Source organism: Penicillium roqueforti (assembly GCF_015533775.1).
Source record: "Penicillium roqueforti strain LCP96 04111 chromosome Unknown scaffold_07, whole genome shotgun sequence".
Classification (NCBI taxonomy): Eukaryota; Fungi; Ascomycota; class Eurotiomycetes; order Eurotiales; family Aspergillaceae; genus Penicillium; species Penicillium roqueforti.
In genome coordinates, this window is record NW_024067571.1 from 142,975 (window position 1) to 157,242 (window position 14,268).

Sequence of the window (14,268 nt, forward strand, 5' to 3'; positions counted from 1 at the left end):
CTGTACCAAACTATTTTGCCGCCACCCAAACAGTTATTACTTCTGTACATCTTTGCTAAAACTCTGCACGGCTAATACTACGATTACATGTGTTTTAATTCGCCATGGGCTTCCACTACGCGGATACTCTCGAGGAACATAGCTGGGTTGGCGGAGGACTCGACGCTTATATCTACCACGTCACTCCAACTATTGTGGTGAAAACTGTTCGTCGCGACCGAACCCCTGAAGAAAAGGCAGCGGAGCATCCTTTCCTGAAGGAGATCGCGTTTTACAAACGTCTTAATGAGTGCCAGGATCGATGTCCAAATATTGTTGAATGTTTTCTCATGCTCCCGGACTATCTTTTTCTATCATATTGCACGCATAAGGCAATTGCCCCTCGCTTCTATGAACGCCAGGAGCGAGAAAGAGGAACGAATGGGTTTCATGGGCGTCTAATCAGGGTCAAGGAATACGAGGATCCTGCTCTCATCGCTCGGTGGATACAACAAATCACCTCTGCTCTTGAGTATGTGGAGAAAATGGGCTTTTGTCACAATGATCTGCATGCGAGCAACTGTCTTCTTGACAGGAACTTCAACTTAAAGCTGGCTGATTTTGGTCGTGCCGCCACCATTGGACAGCCGCTTGAAGGTACCTTGCCTCCACGGGCCAAACCAATACTTGCTGGACCATTGAAAGGCACATACGGTCTTTGTTCCGCCAGAACTGAACAGTTTGCCGTTGGGACACTTCTATATTTCATGGTATATGGCCATGAACCCTATGACGACATTATCCTCAGCGCCGCGGAATGGGATCGCCGATTTGGGGAAATGGAGTTTCCAGAACTTAACCGCAATGAGGTTTTTGATGGTCTTATTTCTGCTTGTTGGCACAATGTCTATCCTACAATGGCCTTGCTAGCATACGACTTCAAACGCAAGACAAAGGATATGATCTGGAATGCAGAATACGTCTTAATTGACTCGGAAAAGGAGATAAAGACTTGTGAAGGATTGGTTCGTAGAGGCTTGCTGGGACCTGAATTGGCTCTCCGCTTTCAGCCGGCCTGGCGAAAATATCTACATGCTATTATGGAGAGAGGCATGTTTATTTGGCAATGCTTTCTACAGAGAAAATTCTGGACCTGGTCTTGATGATCGGTTGGGGCTTGTACCATTGACTAGCTGAGGTGCTTGGACTTATAGTCTTAACCCGAACAAGGACATGTTATCGTACGGTGGCTGTTTCACTGCGCATCGTCTGCGCGTAGTGCTATCACCCTGGGTTGATTGAGCTCTGCTTGCCAGTCATTCTATGGACAGAAGACGAAACGCGCAGGACGGAGCGTCACGAAGACAAATGCCCTCTTCATTATCTCCAGTCCGCATGACGCTGCTGTTGCAGGAACAAAATGTATTTTACCCGTTCATCTCATCCTCTACGCCAATCAATCGTGAAGCCAACGACAATTTTGGTCACAAGGCACCTTTGATAACAGGGGTAGGGACTGCGCAGATCCCGAAAGATGCGTGCGACCGCGTCCCCGAGATCATACCATAACGATGCTGCTATTCCTAGAGAACTGCCTGTCTGCGTATCATCTGCACCCAGTATCACAATCACTGATTTGAAGGGGCTCTGCTAGCCAGTCGTTCCATGGTTCAAGACAGACCATAAAACGCGTAAAACTGGACCAGCACAGAGACACGTGGCCCCTGTATCTCCAGCCCGCATAATAGGTTCCTTGTCCTTCTATCTCGTCCTCTATGCCAATTACTAATAGAACCAAGTAATGCGGTCACAAGGCGCCTTAATGATATAGGGACACGTAGATATCTGGAATAGATTGCGCGATACACTGGCGTAAATCGAGGGGAGAGGATACTTACGCGCTATCTAGGGCTTCGCCTCGCCGCTCTATAGATCCGAAAGCCGTCCTAGGCCCCGATATGACCACCGTGAACTATAATAGTAATCGTAAAAAAAAAAAAAAAAAAACTGTCCCTATTTTGTCACTTAACTGCCCTGACCGAGTAAGAACCGGCTCAAGCGATACACGGCTGAGATAGTCTAATCAGTCTATTAAACCAAGTAATCCGATCCGGTTATCTTCAGTTTTAGATTGACATTACCGCTATCAGTCAGGGTCGACAAGGCTCTCGCGCGGTATGTCGACCATAAGGCAGATTTGCAGTCCCGCTGCGCAGGGATGATTATCTTAAAGGAGTGTAGGGCGAATGCGCCTGCATGCGCGGAGGCCAAATATAGGTCGGCCGATTGACACCTAACACTATGGTCCGGCTGAGAAGGAAAATAGGGCCGGAGGAGGGAGGGCAGTTCGAATTGCGGACACGGGGTCGTAGAAGAGCCCGACAAGTCAGACATGGAAAAGGGGGTGGCGGAGCTCAGGAGCTCGGTGATCCGGGTCAATGGCAAAAATGCCTTACCTGCGAGGCGTAAGAGAAAGAAGGCGAAAAAGAAATTGGGGCTGTCGGATGGAGGGGGGAAGAGCAGGGGACTATATAGAACCACGCACGGGGAGGCATAAGGACAAAGAGCGCTAAACCTAAGGGGTCAAGACTAAACCTAAGAGAGTAATTCGCTGTCCCCCTCCGATATGGTGTAGTGGCTAACATCGCCGTCTCTCACACGGCAGCCGGGGGTTCGATTCCCCCTATCGGAGTTTGTTTTTTATTTTTATTTTTTTCTTTCCTTATTGTATATAGTATTAGCATCGTGCTAGTCACTTATTTTTGTATCTGGCCTTTCTCAAGGAACAAGAATGTCATTGGTGGCTGTTCCAGCGCGGGTGGAATCCATGAGTCACACAGCCTCCTAATGGATACCAAGCCACGATCGTATTCTGAGTCATTAGCATCCTCTAGGGCTGATTTGGCCTATCACTAGGAGTTAGACATTACCACTTCCTGCGTACTTTACCTACAGGTATGACTGAACGTGAATCATCCTAGGATTACATCTCCAGCCGTACAGGGCTGAGTCGCGACTCGCCAAGGTGACATCTAGATAAAAATAAAAGTGTTTGGCCTTATGCCCTTGGGGTGATATATATAATTCACATCGGTTTCCAGGTTAAATAATTAAACTCAACTTGAAAACCAAATTAAGAACCAACTCGACGATCAGAATTCTTGAATCATTGAAAATCATGGCTTCGAATAATCAGAGCGATACAGATGCCAATATGATTAATGGGCAAGAGACATCCTCATTCCCAGCAGTGTCAACAAGCTCGCCACAAAAGCGGGATCAGCGAAGTGTTTCGCCTGAATATAACCCTAAGGCTGGCGAAAACAGACTACGCCCGGCTGGAGGTAGGTAGTTTGAAACTTGTATATATCGCCAACCCTGCTAATCGGACTGCTTACAGACATCATAAATCGCATTACCTGGGATTCGGCGTTTGAACGCAGCAACTATGTCATCGGATTCGTGGACCGATTTGAAGGACAATTGGAAGTCACCATGGGCAGTTGGAAGAAGGAGACCACCGATGAAGAATTCATTCCACAGCATCGGGTGTTATATATCCGACACGTCAATGGGGACATTGTTTGGGATCGAAGGAGACGTATTGACAAGATCTTTTTGAGTGGAAACTCGGCGTTCAGCGAATTGGCCTTTCTTGTCTAAAGGCCTGAAGTGGATTTTCCGTCGCACCTTCTGTTTTTCCTGTCCCTTCCTACCTTGGAACCTTGGAAGGTTGACCTCTGTCATCCGTTGTCTCTGTCATTTTAGAATATCTCCAACATTCATCACCTCATACTGAATGACACAATGGGCTCTTCTAAGAAGAAGCCGTCTTTACCTCGCTTGACCACCAACATTCCCCTACTACAGAAACCAACCAATGCATCATGCAATACTTTGCTACCCAAGACCCTTCCGGATGCCAGTGTACCCCCGATCATCATGCCAGAGAGGCCGGCAAGAACCTCATCACTTTTCAAGGAGGACAAGCACGATGAGGAGAATATCGTGCCCGTCACGCGTTTTGCGTCAGAGAGCATGCCTGTCTATCTTCCCCAGAAAAGTGTGGACGATTCGCCGGTAACAAAGATGAAGAAATTGTACTACGAAGATGCATTTACGGCTCGTGGATCGCACAACTCCCCCAAGGACCGTGTGACCCATGAATCGGTGGTTGTCGTTGAGCTCAAGACCAACACCAAGGTTTGTAACGTGCTGATATTCGCTCGGTGATTCCTCTATGCTAACTCACCAACTAGCCAAAGGATAATATATCCAAGTTACTGTCGGATTTCGCCCACTCCCTTGCTCAGGTCTACCAGCGCCCGGAGACATCAATGCTAGTCACCATTGACCAGAACGCTGACTTGCTTTTTGGAACTACCTCCGGTTCTGCATATCTCTTGAAGGTTACTGCTCTCTCGAGTTTGATCGGACCCCTCACCAACCTCCGTAACACGGGCCTAATCCAATCAATCATCCAGGAAATGTTTGGAATTGCGCCTGACAAAGGAGTGGTGATCTATATGCCCGCGAGTGAAGACAATATTGCAACAAATGGGACGACCGCCAGGAGTGAGATCGACCGCCTCGAACGAATTAATTCCAGCAATAACTCTTCGATCTTCAAGTCTCTCTCGCGATCCATGAGTCGTCGCATGAAATCGAGCAGTGGAAACAGTATTCCGATTTCCCTCACTTCAGTTCTGAGTCCTGACGTCGCAACCCCTACTTCAACTTCTCCTATGGCTTTTGCTTCAGATCAGGCCCCTCCGCTGAGGCCAAACCAAGCAGACGACAAAAAGCCAATACAATCACCAAATGGGGAACGGACCCAGCAGGTCTCATCCAAAGACGAGAAACCTGAACGAGCCTTAAAGAAGAGAGAGAGCTTGAAGAGTTTTGTTAACCGTCGCTTGGGCGAGTTGGGCGAGCTGACTACAATGAAACCATTCACAGATACAAAGGGAAAGAAGGATTGACTGCTGTTTGAGAATCGCAAAGTACATTGCAGTGGGTAATGTAGTTGATTGCATTGGGGTATCTTCTTAACAGGGTTTCGGCATATGGATTCGCTGTGTCAGACAATTCAGTCCATATGATTATACCTTGCATCCTTGGCCAACTCTTAGCACGAAATTGAGTGAATTGACCTCTTGTCAATGTAATATGTTTTGCTTTTGCTTCCTGAATTCTAAGGTTTCTATATATCATATCTTTTGTCAAGTTGTTAGAGATACGTTGCCTTGCGAGCTTCACGTGAGACGGTGGTAGTTTAGACGATCATACATGCACCTATTTCTCTCTTATGATATTTCCCCTTGTACTGTCCTTACTTCTTTAACCCCTCATAGGGAGCATAGGAGAATTCCAGTTTCCTTATTTACTTTCTCATCCACAACACAACATCACACAACACAATATCACACAACGCGATATCATGTCTGACTCAGATGAAAACCAAGCTGCAGCGATTGAACGCACTGATAGTGATGAATCGCTGATATTGATGACCTCGTCTTTGCCTGCTGTCGTCAACTTTGTCCAGGAGACCCCCGGAAACCTCTTCGACGCTCCCAACGGCGCTGCTCTGATCCGTGGGAACCCCTTATTAGGGACTCTTTATTTCAATTAGAGCCTCACTAACCTAGTCAATTCAGATGCGTGCAACTGCCAGGGTGTCTGGGGCGCAGGAATTGCCCGTGCATTTCGTGATCGGGTTCGTCAATCATTCAATCACCCACTTGACACCATAGCCTAGAGCTAACAAGGCGATGTTTTATAGTATCCTGCCGCCTATGATATCTACCGCAACCATTGCCTCATTTACAAAGGCCACCCAGTTACCAACATCATCACCGACCTACGCGATGAGGACCCGCAGCCCTCTCTCGTTGTCGACCGTCCCCTCGGCACCGCGCTCATCATCCCACCCCAGCAAAGTGACATCCTCCTACACCGCCGGCGCCATTGGATAATCTGTCTTTTTACCTCGCAGAAATATGGCAGCCACGTGGATTCGGAGGATATGATTGTCAATAACACTTTTGCTGCCCTACAAGACCTGAGTGAACAGCTACAAGTGCTTTCCCGACAGGCTCCGGAGACCAGTAGTGAGCGACCTCTGAGTCTCTACTCCAGCCGTTTCTGCACTGGCTTGTTCCGCGTTCCCTGGAACCGCATTCTTAAATTGATCAACACGGTCGGTCTGAACATCAATGTATACCACCCCTTTGAGTCCAGCAACCGCCGCGCTCGCCCCGTTCGCATGGAGCGTCCCAGCGACAGTTACCAGGACTGAGAGAATCAAAGGATCTGTTTCCTCCCCATCAGCAAGGATTTTGGCTGGTGGGTTTCTACCTGGTGGTATGTTGTGGAGGAGCGAGGGTTAACTCATTCTCATTTTCTGATGATAATTGAAGCTAGTTACCATGGAGCGAGCACATGCAGATAACTTTGATACACGAGAAGAACAAAAAAACTAGCCCAAAAGAAACAGGAGAATCAAGCCTGTCGCCACTAGCAAAGTATGTTGTAGGGCCTCCCCTCATCACCTGACAGCGCGTACTGTAGATCGCGCCCGCCCGCGTTGAGGTGTCTCTCGATTTCCCCAACCTTTACCCTCACCATATACTTGCAATTCCCACCGTATTACCTATCGCATACCTTTTGTGACTCTCTAGGATACCAATATGTCCGGCGAACCCCAACCAGCTAAAAAGCGCCCACGCCTCCCCTTCAAACCTCCCAGTCGTACGACCAGCTCCGCGCCAAAGCCCAAAGGAAAAGCGAAACAAACCACAAAAGCCTCCACGTCTACTACCGTGCCCAAAACAACAAAAAGCAAATCCGCAAGTATTGGGAAACGCCCCCGGCCCGATTCTCCGGCAGCCAATACCAATGCCAACGCCGCCTCCGAATCCGAATCAGAGTACGACTCCAATGGATCGGGCCGCAGTCGTTCGCGCTCGCTCTCCCAGGAGCCCGACTATATCCTTGCTGAAATCACAACTGGGAACCAAGCAGAGGACGTGACGTCCAGCGACCCAAAAATACCTTCGAAGCTGCTCACACGCCTACTGCATCAGAATTTCCAGAATGAGAAGACCAAGGTCGCGAAAGATGCCAATAGCGTTGTCGCTAAGTATATTGATGTCTTTGTGAGAGAAGCCATTGCCCGAGCTGCTTATGAGAGGGCCGAGTCAGATGGAAATACCGGGGGCAGGGGTCTTGGGGACGGCTTCCTCGAGGTAAGTCTTCGTTTTTTAATCCCCCAATTGGCTAACATTGGTATGCTGATTGATATTCTAGGTTGAAGATCTGGAGAAAATGGCGCCGCAGCTTACGATGGATTTCTAGCCTCTGCGTTTCTACTACCAAGGGTCATGGCGTTAGGTGAAATCCATCATTAATTAGGGCGTATTATTTATTGTTCAAGATACCACAGCATCAGCAGAATACACGCCACATTTCGAATCAAACTTCTTCACACGCAAGAGGCCCGCAAGAGTGAAATATCCCTCGGGTTCGTATACTCAGGTGGCTTTCCAACGGTGTGATCCTCAACAAAAGGCGGCACTGCCCCGAAGCCATTGGCATTGTGAAACAGTGCAATATCTCTGTTAACCCTCTTTGACAACCAGGCATTCGCCACATAGGCCGTGTTCTTTTTGCTGAGATGAACAACAGCAACGGGGAGCTTGTTCTGCTCGGGTAGATGGCCGAGCTTGGCGTCGTATGCTGTGTGGCAGATGTCGAAGACGAAGAATACCCGCGTTCGCCACTTCTGAGCTGCCACTAGCTTTGTTGTTGGGTGAACTTCTTGTGGGATGTAGATATGGCTTTCTTTGAGGAGGCGGACGGCTTTTGGCAGGAGGGCCTCTGGGTTGTTTTGGGCTTTGGATATCTGAGAACTCCGGTGCGAGACTATGACCAGGACTCGGAGGGGGTTTCCCTGGGACATGGTGAGCTGAAGATGTGAGGAGTAGTCCCTTTGAAGGGTTGCCTGGATGGGTCCTTACCAAGATAGACGAGACGGAATGTTTGGATCGTCTCTACGCCTTTTCTGTTTGTGTTCCTCCCGTGAGGGTGCACTGCTACATACCAGGTTTTACAGGGTCCTCGAGCAGAGTTAAAGTAAAAAAAAAAAAAAAAACTTCCTACATCCATGAGGCATATGGGGGGCAAAGTCGGCGTCTCACCTGGACTAGATGATAACCTTCCAATGGCCCGACGGTGGATCTGGTCGTTCAAACTAGAACATTTGCCAGGGGATGGTCATCTGCCACTGAGTACAAACATGCTGACAGTTAAGGACCAGGGTCTTGCTTCAGCTGGATATCAACGCTGTCGGGTACCTGGTGACTGGGTTGAGAGGTCGGGATGGGACTCGGGTCAGTCCGACATCAAATTATGTACAACGTAGCAAGCCCGAAGTACGCATCGGAGATGGTAAAACAAAAGTCAGAGATAAGACAAAAAGGTCCATTATAATTTGAACGCAAGCTGGATGTCGCCGAGAATGTTATAGTTGATAGTGGACAGAAGGCGGTGGCTAGTGGATTTTCCCCCGCGCGTGTTTTGTTTCTTCAACGCGTCAAGCCCAGCCCGAGAAGACCAATCTTTTCGCGATGGATGATGCAACGACCTCCTTGCTCACTGAGCACTTTAGTTACACACCCTTGGTAAGCCTATCGAGACTGATACGCATGGACTCGTGCTGCATGCGCGACCTACGAGTTGCGACTCCGGACCCACCCCTTGCAACTAGGAATATCGCTGACAGCTCCCTAGTCTCTTATAGATGACATTATCAACTCGATCAACAATCTGATTTACCAGGCGATATCTAGCTTGGAGTCCGGCCTCCTCAATACGCCACCTGAACGGCTCGGTTTCTCCCATGACAGCAGTGGCCCCAGCATCGCGGAAACAGACGAGGATGGCAATGTGGTTTATCCCGAGGCGAAGCTAGAGATCGAGAATGGATTGCATCAGCTAGAGACGCTGCTGGAGACCAATGTTGATAAGGCCTTCGACAAATTTGAGATCTATGTGCTGCGTAACATTCTCACGGTGCCCGGAGACTTGCTCTCTTGGGTGCGGTTGAAGCACTACGAGGTATGTGGAGGCTTTCACAGTTGTCTAGACCTGAACCTGCTTGCTGTTTTGTAATAAGGGATATACTAATGCGCCTTGTGCTAGGGTCTCTCTTTCGTATCTTCGCCAGACACACCGACGCCAGAAACCATACATGCGCAACGCAAGAAGTTGTTCGAGACAAAGAAACTAAACCGGTCGCTAAAAGAAGAACGCGCTCGAAATGATGCGGTCATATCACAGCTACAATCTATCTTGTCGACAGTTGAAACAGCGAAGGTAGATGGTGTGTCCAAGACAGCGGAAGACATACCAGTGGATCTGTCCTTCTTGACCTCTAGCCCAGCTGCACGCCAGCTTCGTGTTGGTGTCGATGCTGGGTCGAATGCTAAACCCACACCTCTTACAACCAACACTACTTTCATTCTCTCGCAGCTGCCCGCGTTGCAGACGACACTTGAACAGCTCCGACCGAAATTGGCAGCCCTGCCCAATGCAACGGTACAAATTGAAGCCAAGTCTAAGAGAGATGAGAGAAAGGAATATATCGAGAGCAGAATTCGACTCCATCTCGAGCGAGCTGGTCAGCTTGCTGTGGGTGATGATGGAAATCCAGTGGTCGCAGGTCGCAGAATCGACATCAGAGAGGCCCACGCCCTTGAAAGCGTGGCAAACATGCTTACGCAAGACAAATCTGTGTAAGAGAATGTGCGTGTGAAGAATGTTTTGTTCTACGATTCTATTATTGAATATGTACAGGTCGCCTTATTAAGACCAGGTGATGCTCCATGTTTCCTGGGTCTTTCTAAAGGGGACTACGTCAGTCTTGTCTGACTGGAGGATCTCCAAGATCTTCTCGCCCTTCTTCTCGATAGTGATGAATTCCTTCTGCTCCTCCGGGAGGCCATAGAAGGACCGTCCGAACTTGCTCATGAAACCCTCGACAATTTCTGGCGTGATCTCATCCTCCCTGAGGACTCCGTTATCGCAGGCCTGCTCAAACGCATCAATCACAACCTGAGTGGTGTATGGTTGGGTGAAGACTCCAGCAGCGATCTTCTCGCCACCACGCTTGGATGCCGCCGGGTGCGGGGCGCTGTCGGAGCCAAAGAAAAACTTGGGATTTCCTGAGACAGCAGCACGGAGAAGGGCATCGCGGTCGGCTGGGGTCTTAGCAACGGGCTTGCAGAAGCAGAATGGGTCACCGGCCCACGAGTCGATGATAATGGATAGGTGATGGGCTGTGATGGTACCAGAAACGGTGGGACCGCACATCTTCACGGCCTCCACAGCTGCAGCAGTGGTACAGTGCTCCAAAACGATGCGCAGTTTAGGGAACTTGGAGTGCAGCTCAAAGAGCTTGGGGAGGAAACGCTCTTCCGCGGACAAGACCGTCACATCGCCTCCGGAGGGGCTTTCTCCGTGCAGGTTCAGAATCATGTTTTGTCGCTCCATCTCCTCGAAAACAGGATAGAATTGCGTGTAGTCGACCACGCCCGCAGAGGAATTGGTTGTCACACCTGCCGGGTAACTCTTGACACCGACGATGCCGCGCTTCTTAGCTTCAACGATAGTCTCCGAGGTCACGGTCTCGTGGAGGTACAACGACATAAGGAAGTTAACATTCGGCTCGATGGCTTGGAGGCGCTTCTGGTAGTCCAGAGCACGGTCGACGGTCGTGATAGGTGGCACAAGGTTGGGCTATCGAGTGTATTAGATATAACTCAAAAGCTAGGATTTGTTTCCCAATAAAGAAACCCCCTTACCATAACAAAAACGGTGTTCACACCTCCCTGTCGGATAGTAGGAGTCACCAACTCCATCATTGGACCATCACGAAGATGGACTATCTTTGGTCAGCTTGCATCTATTAATGCCCAGAATTTCTTAGTACCATGGAAGTCGGCCGAGGCGGGGAGCTTTACTCCCTGCAGCTTGGAGAGAGACATGATAAATTCCAATCAAGATCAAGCTCAAGCTCCAATGGCAAAGGTTATATCCCTGATATGTTCAAGAAAAAGTCGATCTGCGCTTTTGCCCCGCCATTTCTGAAAAAATTCTGCCGATGGCGGTGGCCCTATTTGGCCATTCTCCAGATTCTTGGATTCTTGGATTCTTGTTTCTTTATTTCTTGATTTCTCAGCTGATTCTAAGCTTGAAAATACACCGAAGAGTCAGAGGCAATGTGTGACCATAACATGCCGAACTAATTTGAAAGAATATTCCAGTCTTACCTGCGCATCCTCTCCGCACGGACTACTCACCGTGGCACGTCCGGAGTGTACTCAGGAAGAAACAGGGAAACATTGATATTCAAAGACCAAGGCCTAGATCCGTTCAAGGAATACGAGAATTCCTCGAATCAACAAGGCAAGGGTGTGTTCCTGAATCACCGTTGCCGCTGGTGGCCCCCAGGCACAATTCTCGGCGCTTCGCCGTCACCTATCACAGGCCACGATGACCATCCTTGGGAGAAATTAGATTTTCCAAAAGACAAATGAGATCGGTTCTTCAACTAAAAATCACAAGAAAACCCCGCTCAGACTCTATATTTAGGTCTACTAGGCGCTTTGTTGGTTGCTTGTCCCCCGATGTGTCTGCCAAGTCGCCGAGTCTGCACCCTGGCGCTCAGGCAATTATACTCCGGGGATGTACAGGTCCAGTTGCAAGGCCAATGTTTAAAATTCTAGACAGTCCTGCAAATTCAACCTAGAGCCTAAGGCGAATCAGCGCGGTCTATTACCATCGAGGCGCCCTACATGGCGCTATGCAGTAATCGGGCTGAAGATCTTTGGGATAAGCCCTCATTCGGTGGTTACTCTCTTGTGACAGCAATAGCGCTCGCTAAGATAGTCCCTGGATCAAGTTTAGGCTATTTTCCACGAATATACATATCCCGCCTGGTATCCGTCAATAATCTGAGACAGTTGTTTGAAAATAGTACCTACCTTTGCTTTTTCCACTTTTCCATCATTGTCCCGAGGGTTTCTTCGTTCTTTCATATCAATTACCAGAAGGATCCTTGCCAGCAAGGTAATCATTGACAGTTACACACACTTCCTCTCCTTCGACCCCTCTTTATCATCTCACGAAACCCAACGACACTCTCATCATGATCTCAAACTCGTCCCTAGACGGATCAGGCGGTGCTCATTCTTCATACATGGAGGAATCAAAATTCCTCAAACGCAATCGTGTCCTTTACTTTGCACGACTTGGTCTATCCTTTTCAATCTTCGGCGTTGCTATTGCCGTCGTCGCGTGCGAAGCCCCACCCTTGCGACATTATAAGAACACCTCCCAGTGGGCGAGTGCCGGCCTCGCACTGTGGCCTTTGAACTTTGATCTTCGTCCAACAACCGCCGCCATTTCATGTGGCTGTATAATCACCATCTTGAACTTGGTGTACATCGCCCTTACCCTCCTACCATCTGTGAGTTTTACACCCTTCCACTGCACTGTGTTTGATTCCATATACTAACTCTCATCCAGCCGCATTCTGGTATCAAGTCACTTAACAACTATGCCTCAGCTTCAGCCGTTGCAGGTTTTGTAACTGCCCTGGCCGGCATACTGTTCATAATATACCCGCCGTCCTCCGATTACCCAGCAGGGTTCAACAAGAAGGAAACCCTCCACAGCTGGACCTGCAAGTGGAAAAACGGGACGAGCAGCATTAATACACCCCGCCACTTCGATCGTGACTGTATCAATACTCGTGCTGGCTTTGTGCTGCTGTGCGTACTTGTTGGAATGGAGGTGCTGATGGGCCTCGTTGCTGCTGTTGGTACGTGGTTCCAACGGGATATCTCTCGTCATCGGGCAGAGCAGTTCCAACTCGAGAAGTTGGAGATTGCTACTAAGCAGGTGTATCGCAATTGATGAGAGAATGACTCCGGGAGGATATAAGCGCTGTGTAAGCGTGACATTGCTTCGTTGATTTATAATGGTTACTCTGTTGAAAGGAAGGGATGTACTCATGGTTATCTATGCTGGGCATTGATTAATGAAAGGTGAGAATTCACTGGTCTGGTACTTCTGTGGCTTCTGTTATTTTGTGAGAAGGGTTAGTCTTGCAACCAAGGTGTAGGGCGAATATGTATCTAGTCTAAGTCTCAAGGAGGTTGTTTGCTCCACATATGCCATCTCCATTATTTATATCGCAGAATGAATATTCCAATGTCAATGCAATCCTACAAGTATATCTAATTAGGTCTAATAATCACGTAAACTCGGTAATCACTTCCTTCTGACACCCCAGTCTCAAAATGCAGCCCCTAGCCCTAGAACCACAAGAGCCATCCAACTACCAGCATCATTCACAACCGCAGCTCCCTCTGATGGACTCGTCGACTTCTCATTCGCAAAGGTTTTAGTCGGTCCGGCAGTAGTAGACGAGCTGCTACTAGTGGTCAAAGTAGCATCTGTGTCGGTTGGCTGTGCCGCATTTGATCCAGGAAGAGTCCACGAGGGTGCGACGGTAGTCTCTCCTTGGTCGTATGCATTTGCGGTAGCGCAATCATTTACACTCAGTTGTTTGGCCGCGAACGAATCCGGGTCATCATCGGAGCAATCTACGTAACAGCTGCTCGATTATATCAGTACTGCGGTGTTGAGTGTATAGACATCTCATTGAGGAATTACGAGAGTCAAGTAGGTGGCCTACTTACTTGGCAATGTTTGCAGCCCCCGAGCACTTGCAGTCCCAATCATTCGAGGCACACTTTGCGAGTCCACGTTTCATTATCGCAACGCATGAATCTACAACTCTGTTGATTATGAGAAAGGAATCTCAACAGAATTTCATAGGCTTATGAGCTTACTTTTGAGAAGCACAGTTCGAGTTGCCGCTTGTGCTTTGGGATGTGGCATCTTGAGCGGCGATAAGGGTAGCCGATGCAGCAAATAGAAGGGAGAGATGAGTAGTAAAAGAATGCATTGGGATATTGAACAAATTTATATTGAATAATATGCACCCTGGTAGGTATAGATCAGAGGTTGAAACTTAAATTTCAAGTTCAAGTTCAAGCAGATTCACTTAAGACCTTATATTGGGCGCGTGGAAACCAGGATTTTGAACGTTACATCCATCTTCAAGGCAATGGAACCATTAAATGCTCTCTCAAGGCCGTGTCTATTCCCGGCACGCTGACACGAGCCTGTACAAAGCTCGCACGTGGAAAAGTATAC

The 14,268-nt window shown here is 48.6% G+C and overlaps 10 protein-coding genes across 10 annotated transcripts; 7 read left to right on the top strand and 3 right to left on the bottom strand.

Annotated features, from left to right (window-relative positions):
* Positions 1-104: 104 nt before the first annotated feature.
* On the top strand, positions 105-1,142 carry LCP9604111_3870 (uncharacterized protein; the record flags this gene model as incomplete). The annotated part of the gene is made up of 1 exon (XM_039071506.1): positions 105-1,142. The coding sequence occupies one exon, from the start codon at positions 105-107 to the stop codon at positions 1,140-1,142; it is 1,038 nt and encodes a 345-aa protein (XP_038929954.1).
* Positions 1,143-3,157: 2,015 nt separating this feature from the next.
* On the top strand, positions 3,158-3,642 carry LCP9604111_3871 (DUF504 domain-containing protein; the record flags this gene model as incomplete). The annotated part of the gene is made up of 2 exons (XM_039071507.1): positions 3,158-3,323; positions 3,380-3,642. 2 exons carry the CDS (start codon positions 3,158-3,160, stop codon positions 3,640-3,642), a joined length of 429 nt encoding a protein of 142 aa, XP_038929955.1.
* Positions 3,643-3,786: 144 nt separating this feature from the next.
* Positions 3,787-4,961, top strand: LCP9604111_3872 (MIF domain protein; the record flags this gene model as incomplete). The annotated part of the gene is made up of 2 exons (XM_039071508.1): positions 3,787-4,182; positions 4,239-4,961. 2 exons carry the CDS (start codon positions 3,787-3,789, stop codon positions 4,959-4,961), a joined length of 1,119 nt encoding a protein of 372 aa, XP_038929956.1.
* Positions 4,962-5,419: 458 nt separating this feature from the next.
* Positions 5,420-6,280, top strand: LCP9604111_3873 (uncharacterized protein; the record flags this gene model as incomplete). The annotated part of the gene is made up of 3 exons (XM_039071509.1): positions 5,420-5,576; positions 5,640-5,698; positions 5,765-6,280. The coding sequence occupies 3 exons, from the start codon at positions 5,420-5,422 to the stop codon at positions 6,278-6,280; spliced, it is 732 nt and encodes a 243-aa protein (XP_038929957.1).
* Positions 6,281-6,671: 391 nt separating this feature from the next.
* LCP9604111_3874 (CENP-X/MHF2 family protein) lies at positions 6,672-7,338 on the top strand (the record flags this gene model as incomplete). The annotated part of the gene is made up of 2 exons (XM_039071510.1): positions 6,672-7,229; positions 7,291-7,338. 2 exons carry the CDS (start codon positions 6,672-6,674, stop codon positions 7,336-7,338), a joined length of 606 nt encoding a protein of 201 aa, XP_038929958.1.
* A 127-nt stretch (positions 7,339-7,465) lies between these two features.
* On the bottom strand, positions 7,466-7,942 carry LCP9604111_3875 (uncharacterized protein; the record flags this gene model as incomplete). The annotated part of the gene is made up of 1 exon (XM_039071511.1): positions 7,466-7,942. One exon carries the CDS (start codon positions 7,940-7,942, stop codon positions 7,466-7,468), a length of 477 nt encoding a protein of 158 aa, XP_038929959.1.
* A 667-nt stretch (positions 7,943-8,609) lies between these two features.
* LCP9604111_3876 (MIND complex subunit MTW1) lies at positions 8,610-9,780 on the top strand (the record flags this gene model as incomplete). The annotated part of the gene is made up of 3 exons (XM_039071512.1): positions 8,610-8,663; positions 8,773-9,099; positions 9,184-9,780. The coding sequence occupies 3 exons, from the start codon at positions 8,610-8,612 to the stop codon at positions 9,778-9,780; spliced, it is 978 nt and encodes a 325-aa protein (XP_038929960.1).
* Positions 9,781-9,846: 66 nt separating this feature from the next.
* LCP9604111_3877 (dihydroorotase) lies at positions 9,847-11,027 on the bottom strand (the record flags this gene model as incomplete). Its single annotated transcript, XM_039071513.1, has 3 exons — positions 9,847-10,779; positions 10,845-10,924; positions 10,973-11,027. The coding sequence occupies 3 exons, from the start codon at positions 11,025-11,027 to the stop codon at positions 9,847-9,849; spliced, it is 1,068 nt and encodes a 355-aa protein (XP_038929961.1).
* A 1,163-nt stretch (positions 11,028-12,190) lies between these two features.
* On the top strand, positions 12,191-12,960 carry LCP9604111_3878 (uncharacterized protein; the record flags this gene model as incomplete). The annotated part of the gene is made up of 2 exons (XM_039071514.1): positions 12,191-12,511; positions 12,571-12,960. 2 exons carry the CDS (start codon positions 12,191-12,193, stop codon positions 12,958-12,960), a joined length of 711 nt encoding a protein of 236 aa, XP_038929962.1.
* A 381-nt stretch (positions 12,961-13,341) lies between these two features.
* Positions 13,342-14,017, bottom strand: LCP9604111_3879 (uncharacterized protein; the record flags this gene model as incomplete). Its single annotated transcript, XM_039071515.1, has 3 exons — positions 13,342-13,663; positions 13,749-13,847; positions 13,902-14,017. 3 exons carry the CDS (start codon positions 14,015-14,017, stop codon positions 13,342-13,344), a joined length of 537 nt encoding a protein of 178 aa, XP_038929963.1.
* Between the last annotated feature and the right edge of the window lie 251 nt (positions 14,018-14,268).